This window comes from Propithecus coquereli, unplaced genomic scaffold, assembly GCF_000956105.1.
Source record: "Propithecus coquereli isolate 6110/MARCELLA unplaced genomic scaffold, Pcoq_1.0 Scaffold59, whole genome shotgun sequence".
Lineage (NCBI taxonomy): Eukaryota > Metazoa > Chordata > Mammalia > Primates > Indriidae > Propithecus > Propithecus coquereli.
In genome coordinates, this window is record NW_012151840.1 from 2045596 (window position 1) to 2054073 (window position 8478).

General features: G+C 44.8%; 1 protein-coding gene across 3 annotated transcripts; it reads left to right on the forward strand.

Annotated features, from left to right (window-relative positions):
- Positions 1-306: 306 nt before the first annotated feature.
- Positions 307-7719, forward strand: SSR2 (signal sequence receptor, beta (translocon-associated protein beta)). 3 transcript variants are annotated; one of them, XM_012658790.1, is made up of 6 exons: positions 307-352; positions 1072-1226; positions 1919-2017; positions 2884-2992; positions 5978-6055; positions 7141-7719. In XM_012658790.1, the coding sequence occupies exons 2-6, from the start codon at positions 1072-1074 to the stop codon at positions 7249-7251; spliced, it is 552 nt and encodes a 183-aa protein (XP_012514244.1). In that variant the 5' UTR covers positions 307-352; the 3' UTR covers positions 7252-7719. The 3 variants fall into 3 exon arrangements, with proteins under 3 accessions (XP_012514244.1, XP_012514245.1, XP_012514243.1); XM_012658791.1 differs by lacking the exon at positions 307-352 and adding an exon at positions 410-427; XM_012658789.1 differs by lacking the exon at positions 307-352 and adding an exon at positions 527-896.
- Positions 7720-8478: the final 759 nt, after the last annotated feature.

Below are 8478 nucleotides of genomic sequence, written 5' to 3' on the forward strand. Positions count from 1 at the left end.
AGGTTTGCTAGTTTCCCAAAGCACCTAACCAAATACGGGTCACATACAGCAGTGACAAGCCAGCTTGCAAAGCTACTGAAAAGGGCATAAAAAGAAAAGCGTGGAGGACGGGCAGGCAAACCTGTTTTAGGAGGTCTCACATCCTGTTGGCGGGCGGGCACACAAAGGGAAAAGGTGGGGGGGTGGTCGTCGAAGAACCACAACTCCCACAATGCATTGGGCGGAACACTACGGTTTCCGGCAAGAGCTCATTTCCGGTCTTTCGTGTGCTGACGCTCTTTTCCGGTTTTGGTGGTTCCCCCACCCCCACCCCCCCACCCCGCCGTAGGGAAAGGCGTTGGGGTTGCGCACGGTGAGTCCGGAGGCTTAGGGGGTCTGAGGGGGAGAGGCGAGAGTCTTGTGTCCGCGCATCATCCAGTGGCTGGGGGTTAGCTCGGAAAGGGCGGGTAGGGCAGAGGGCGCGCCGGCGGGAGGACGTGTAACCTTGACAGGAGGGGGGAGAGGCAGAGCGGACTGAGCCCCGGGAGGGAACCAGAAAGGGATGTGGGGCCGAGGACGGATGGGATCCCGGAGGATGGACTGAGGAGTGGGATACAGGGACATGGAGAGGACCTCGCGAGAGCGCGGTGGGATCCCAGTGGAGCCGGCCCGAGGACGAGAGGAGCAGCGGGAAGGCTGCAGCTGTGGGGCACTCCTGTGTGAGGGAAAGCTAGAGGATGCTGCGGGGCCGAAATGGGCCGAAATCAGGCACCCCAAGGAAGACCCTATTTTGGCCACATGGTGTCCTCTCAGAAGACCCCCAGCACTTAGTGAGCACCCAGGGGCCCCGTGACAGGAAGAGAATGGTGGATATGCTGGTGTTTTGACCTATTTTCCGAGGGCTGCGGGCGGAGATGGTGAGTCTGGAAAACGGGTCTGCGTTGGGGGCTTATGGACTGCTCTGTAGAAGGGGCTGCTGCTTTGATAGGATCAAAAGAGCTTTTCAGGCTTGTAAGGGAGGGCTGTCATAGGAGGATTTTGGTGATTTTTACATTGGTGGGTTAACTGCTCACTTTGCTTTTTTCTCCAAAGATGAGGCTATTGGCATTTGTGGTGTTGGCTCTATTTGCTGTCACTCAAGCAGAGGAAGGAGCCAGGCTTTTGGCCTCCAAATCACTGCTGAACAGATACGCTGTGGAGGGGCGAGACCTGACCTTACAGTACAACATCTACAATGTTGGCTCAAGGTAAGAGGCTCTGGAGTTACAAATTGGGCCCTTTTCTGGAGTCTTAGTTATCAGTTGGCAATAGGAAACATCTTGGTGGATAGTGATTCCTCTTGGGGGACCTCCATCATCAGATATCTTGAGTGAGTGAATATACTACTGGACCTACTTTTGGAAGAGGAGGACATTCTTACCTAAGTTACAAGAAGCCATCTTCTACTTTTTGGGTTGGAAGAATTTCAGGGTAGGGAAGAAGCAAGAATTGTGGAGAAACAAAGGGGAAGATGAAGACACAGAAAATATACAATTCCTTGTTACCTCCAGGGTTTAAAGTTTCAGCTTCCTTCTTTTATTAGCACTGCGAGCATTTTTGTGGCCTTTCTTTCGTTTTAATCCATTTAGTTTTCTCTTCCATATTCACCTTGCTCCTCTCCCCCTCCCTCCACATGCATACACACACATTCATGAAGAGAAATTGAGGCAAGAATGGATTTGTGCCCACTCCCCTCCTAGATACTTAATTATTTTGGGGCTTCTGAGCAATAGAATCCAGTCCTTGACCTGGATTCTTCAATGCAACAGACCCAAGTTATATTTGACTCATATCTCTCTTTTGCGGTTCTGATTTTTTAGGACAAGCAGGCAGGTTTGATTAATTTCTTTAATTTTATATCTATTACTTACTAACCTTTTTTGTTTCTTCCATTTTCTAGTGCTGCATTAGATGTGGAATTATCTGATGATTCCTTCCCTCCAGAAGACTTTGGCATTGTCTCTGGAATGCTCAATGTGAAATGGGACCGGATTGCCCCGTATCCTCTTGGCACTGAATGATGAAGGGTGGGAGGCGGGTGAGACATTGCCTGCAAAGCGGTAGGGGCGCTTCAAATAGGCTGGATGTGCTTGGCTATTCTCCTACTTGGCTTATCTCTCTGGATAAGATGGGGCAAGACAGACTGGTATAAATTGTGTGACTGTGATTTAGAGTAGACCTGAAAAAGGAGGGTCCTGAAGTTCAGGTTATAAGGCCCTGAAACATGCTATATTGAGAAGATGTAGACACATATGAAGATTTTGTGACTGGGGAAGGATGTTTAACGTGTTTTTAAAAGAAATTCAGTGGGATGCTAGCATAGAAGATCATTATGACCTTTTAAAGTCTCTTCTTAGTTGATGAATCTTATTCTGATCCACCAGTTATTTCCTGAATATTGAATTAGGTGCTTTTCTTTCCTTGTGAATTAAAGTGTATTTAGATTTTCTGGTGAGGGCAAATGTTGTCTTTGTATTTTTTTGTTTTTGTTTTTTTATTTGTATTTTCAAGAACTTCCTTGAATTATAGTCAATGAAAAATTCTGTGAGCTTAAGTGACTATATTTTTTATCCATAGCATGTAGTGCTTTGAAAGTTTACTTCAAAAACCTTGATACTGAGAACAACATGGACCCTTTAAGATGTAGGTAGAAAGACGTACCACACATGTTAGACTTAAAAAAAAAAAAAAGCGTATATTTTTTCATTCCTGCAGAATATTGTGCATGTATGAAATATGAATATTCCTGCATGTATGAAATCATCACAAGTTGGTAACTGTTTTGTGAAGGGTGCATTTAGTCCACAAATTGAAAGGTTGTTACAACTTTAGCTTCATCTTTTTCCCTTCTTTAACTCTGGCCAGTGCCAGCAACGTCTCCCACACTGTGGTCCTGCGCCCTCTCAAGGCTGGTTATTTCAACTTCACCTCAGCAACAATTACCTACCTGGCCCAGGAGGATGGGCCTGTCGTGGTGAGTTGTCCAAACCCTTAGCTGGATAGGGCTTGGATCTGCCTTCCTTTAAAAACTCTTGCAAAGGAAAGGGGGAAGAGAGGGATGAAGAGAGATTGATTAATGGGTGCAAAAATACAGTTAGATAGAGGAATAAGATCTAGTGTTGGATAGTTCTAGGGTGACTATAGTTAACAGTAATCTACTATATATTTCAAAATAGCTAGAAGAAAAGAATTCAGATGTTCCCAGCATAAAGATAAATGTTTAAGGTGACAGATTTTCTGATTATCTGATTTGATCATTATACATTATATGAATATATCAAAATATCACATGTACCCCCAAAATATGTACATCTATTATGTATCAATTTAAAAATACAGATTCTAGGCTGGGAGCATTGGCTCACACCTGTTACCCTAGTCCTTTTGGAGGCTGAGGTGGGATGATTGCTTGAGGCCAGGAGTTTGAGACTACCCTGAGCAAAATAACAAGACCCTATCTCTACATAAAAATAGAAAAATTAGCCGGACTTGGTGGCAAGTGACTGTAGTCCCAGCTACTCAGGAGGCTGAAGCAAGGAGGATGGCTTGAGCCCAGGAGTTTGAGGCTGCAGGGAGCTGTGATGATGCCACTGTAGCCCAGGCAACAGGGAGACCCTGTCCCAAAAAAAAAAAAAATTTTTTTTAATTAAAAAAAAAAAATAACCAGGTGGCGTACAGTGGCTCACGCCTATAATCCTAGCATTCTGGGAGGCCGAGGTGGGAGGATAGCTTGAGCTCAGGAGTTCGAAACCAGCCTGAACAAGAGCAAGACCCTGTCTCTACTAAAAATAGAAAAAATTAGCTGAGCGTGGTGGTACATGTCTGTAGTCTCAGCTGCTCTGGAGGCTAAGGAAGGAGGATCGCTTGAGTCCAGGAATTTGAGGTTACTGTGAGCTAGGCTGACGCCACGGTACTCTAGCCCAGGCAACAGAGTGAGAGTCTGTCTAAAAAAAAAAAAAAAAACAATCTAAAAACAAACATAAAACTTCTTACAGAAAATTTCCACAGTAGCCACTAAATTCTGAGGGAGATAAGATTGATCAGAAACTTGATACTGTCCTAAGGAAATATGTTTCAAATTGTAAAGTTCCAGAATAGACCCATTGAAATGGATGAAAGAGGAGTAGTATTATAGCAGTGTCTTCCTTTTCATTCCTTCCGCTTTCCTTTTAGTCTGGAATGTGTCATTTACTGCCCAGTTTATTGCCATTCTTGCCTTTCTAATCCACCTTCCATGTCACTGTTAGATTATTCTCAGTCTCCACTCTGTCCTTCCCCTGTGTAGAATGCTCCTGCTTATTGCGTCAAGGCTGAGCTTTTCTCATTGCACACCCTCCAATAATCTAGCTGTTCTCTGCCTTTCTCCCACTACCCACACAGATCCTCCATCCTAATTAGGCCAAGCTCCTTCTTGCATCCCCTCCCCCTCTCAGTGCTTATCTTTCCTCTTTGCTTTGATCTCTGTTTGAAGTACTCTTTCTCCTCCACTTCATTATCTGAAGCCTTCTCAAGACCCAGCTTTGAGCTGTACCTCCTTGTTTCTGTCTTCTGCAATTCATATTGCTCTTTCCTATTCATTCTTTCAGTAAACATTCATTGACTCCATCTAAACTTCTGTAGCACTTACCGTCTATGCCACTTGAGCATTTAATTACTTGCTGTCTTCAGTAGTTCTCTTTCTTATTTGTAGGTCTTCCCTCCCCCAACCCTCTGCCTCCTAATTTAATTATAAACTCCTTGAGGCCAGGGACTTTGTCTTAGATTTTTCTGTTTCCCATATATTATAGAAACTCAGTACTAAACAAATTTTTTTTTTTTTTTTAAATTTAGAGATGAGGCCTAGCTATTGCTCAGGCTGATCTCGAACTCCTGAGCTCAAGCAATCCTCCTGCCTCAGCCTCCCAGAGTGCTAGGATAACAGGCGTGAGCCACCTCTCCAGGCCAATACTAAACAGTCTTTTGATTGATGTGAAGGTCAGCAGACATTTATGGAGACCCTACCATGCTCTAGACTCAGAATACCAAGAAGATTAAGATACTGTCCCAGCTCTCAAAAAGCTTAAGTCATAAATTTGTAAAGCTAAAATGTATGGTCCTCTGATAGGACGATACAAATAGGCTGTAGGCTACTTAGTATAAAGTAGGGAAGGGACTTAACACAATCAACCATAGAACTAAAAGAAATTTAAGATTCTCTAACATTTAATGTGCTTTCTAAGTTTTCTTTTTTTATAAGCCACATGGAACCATATTCTTGTAATCCTAGCTGTGTTTTCACATTTCGTGTCATTTCTGCTTTCCTAACCAGCCTCGGGACTCTTTGGTTCTACCTGGTATTTGATGGGTTAATAGAGACAAACTCAAAGGCTCAGCTGCCACCTTAGAACAAAGTTGTTTGCAAGGTGCTTCAGACTCCTGGCCTCCTCTCCAAGACAAAGGAATGTAGGCCAGATGTAGCCTCTCTAATAATGTACATTTGGGTAGGGCATTATACTTTTCAGAATCCTTCTCATTTCATTTGAGCCTCATGTTAACCCTGTGAAGTAGAGAAAAATATTTTCTCTTGAGGCATAAGTAAATGATTACCAAGGACAAGTCATTCCATCACACATTACACACCTGGCCCTACAGAGGAGCCATTGGTGGTGAGCAGCTTCATTCCTTCCAGAGTCTGAGGCTAAGACAGAAGGATTTGGCTTTAATTTCATTTGCATATCTGGCCTACCCCATTTAATGAATGTTCATCGTGTGGTGTTTCTCAGGTCTCCTGGCTCCTAATTTACTCCTCTTTACAACACACTAAGAGAAGAGAATCATCCAGCTCTCTAGTTCAAAAGTTTTCCCTCATCTTAAAGCTCTCTTGGGCACTTGGGAACTAAGAATGCTTAGAATTGGGTTGGTTGGGAATGCCCTTTCTCAGGTGAGAGGACTTGCGTTAATGGCCTTCTTTTCTTTTCAGATTGGCTCTACCAGTGCACCTGGACAGGGAGGAATCCTGGCTCAGCGGGAGTTTGATAGGCGATTCTCCCCCCATTTTGTAAGTTTTCTAGTGTTCTCTCTTAATATTCCTTTGGTTTGGAATGCCATTTTGGTCCTGAAGCCTCTTGACCTCCATAGAAGGTTTGTTTTTTTGGTGTCTGATATGGACAGCCATCAAATATCCTGATTTAACCATGCCCAGAGATTTTTGACAATGAGATCACAATTGCCAGAACCATAAAATTGGCCTTTTTGTTTGCTCAGCCTTGAGTAGAGCCCCATCTGAGAGTCCTGGATCTATTTTGGGTTTTTGAAAGTTTATCTGGTTAGGTTCAAAGTTAGAACCTAAGAGTGTTGGAAAGGTTCAGTGGGAACTTTGTTGTGGTCTAATATAGGAGAGAATTTTTTTTAAGATTTGTCTGTGGTACTGAATGAGAGAATTCATTCATTCATTCAATGAATAATTACAAAGTTCTGAATTATATTCTCATTCCGTGCTCTGCTTTGGGAAAACAATGGTGAATAAGACATTCCCTTCCATTAAAGATCTTATGGGCTCCTAGAGGACTCAGGACTAGCAAATGAGGAAAAAATGCTGTGATAGAAGTTAGATGCTAGGCGCTGGAGGAATATGCAGCAGGGACATCTAACCTGTCTTTGAAAGTCAGAGAGGGTTTCTGGAGGAGGTAAAGTTTTTAACCAGTCAAAGAGGAGGTAAGGAAGGCCAGGCATTCTAGGAAGGGAGAACAGTGGAGACATGAGAAAAGACATGATGTGATGCAGTAATGGCAAGTGGTTTATCGAGGCTGGAGGGCAGAATGTGAGGCAGAGGAATGGAAGAGAAGGGGCCCGAGGTATAAGGAAGGGTTAGGTCACGGGAGGCTTCACTGTCAAGGGAAGAGAGAAGATTCTCTTCCAGTCTGGGTTGGGTCAAGTGAGGCCTTTGGTTTCACAGCTTGAAAGATGGATTGGTCTTTAGAAATCCATTCTTTACCAGGAGTGGACAGAGAGGAACCTTCCTGGCTAAAGTTTTGCTTAAAATTTGGGCTAGACCATTCCCTTTCTCGCTGGACTCATTCCTTCCCTGCCCTCTCCTGTGCCCTAATCCAGATTTCTAAACAAGGCCTTTGTTTTCCTTCACAGCTGGACTGGGCAGCCTTCGGGGTCATGACCCTTCCCTCCATTGGCATCCCTCTGCTATTGTGGTACTCCAGCAAGAGGAAATATGACACTCCCAAAACGAAGAAGAACTGAGTAGGGTTTTCGTGGCCCTCCTCTCCCAAGAAATCCAGGTGCTTTCCAGACTTCAAAGGGTATCTTAAATGCAATCTCTTCTCCCTTAGCCCTCAGCCAGTTTCTGGATCCTACCCTGCTCTCAATCAGAGTGAAGGACCAGGAGGAGTCTATGAGAGCCTCCTTGGTTACATCATGAAGCCATACAAACAGGAATGCCTTTGGCAACAGCTCTTGAGCCTAGAGGGCCCTCTGGTGCCCCACTGAGGTGCTGTTGGTATATTGCTGGCAAATGTGAATTCTCTTGGGTCCAGGAGGGGCGCTTTGGAGACTACCTGATACCACCCCCATCCCCTGCCCTCCCCTCTTAGAAGAGGGTAGAAGATGAAATGAAAGCTGTGGGACTCTCAGAGGCTACCCAGTCTCTGTTCTGGGTTAGGGAAGTGCTTACTAAATGGGCTTTTCTAATAAAAACAAATGCCACACTGACTTGTCTGTTTTCCTGGCACCTGGGTGAGCACAGGTGGTTGTTGGAATGCGGGGCCCGAGTGCCCAGGCTCCTGGGCAAGCAAGCTGAGTTCTGCCCTTGCTGTAGGAGTTGTGGGTCCTATTCCCATGGAGATATCTGTCCCATTTTGAATCCTTTGCTTCCATCCCTTATTTCCCTCTGCTTGTTCTCATCAGTCATCACTTAATCCCCTACACCTCGTTTGCCTGTCAGTTCCCCTTCACAGCTAGAGAAGATGGGGTGGGGAAGGATGGTCTGCAGAGGTGCAGGTGTTCTCATGCCCTGGGAGTCATTCTGGTCTACTGACTGACCATTCTTGAAAAGCTGTCTGTTATGCCTGATTCTAGCCCTTTCTCTGTTTAAGAACTAGCTTTGGCCAGGCACAATGGCTCACACCTGTAATCCTAGGACTTTGGGAGGCTGAGGCAGGAGGATTGCCTGAAGCCAGGAGTTTGAGACCAGCCTGGGCAATAGTAAGTCTCTATCTCTACAAAAAATTAAAAAATTAGCCGGGTGTGGTGGTGCACGCCTGTGGAGCCAGCTACTCAGGAGGCTGAGGTGGGAGGATTGCTCAAGCCCAGGAGTTTGAGGTTGAAGTGAGCTATGGTGATGCCACTGCATTTTAGCCTGGGCAACAGAGACCCTGTCTCAAAAAAAAGGACTAGCTTTTCTTGAGCTTGAATTTATTTATTTATTTATTTTTTTTTTGAGACAGAGTCTCACTCTTTTGCCCGGGCTAG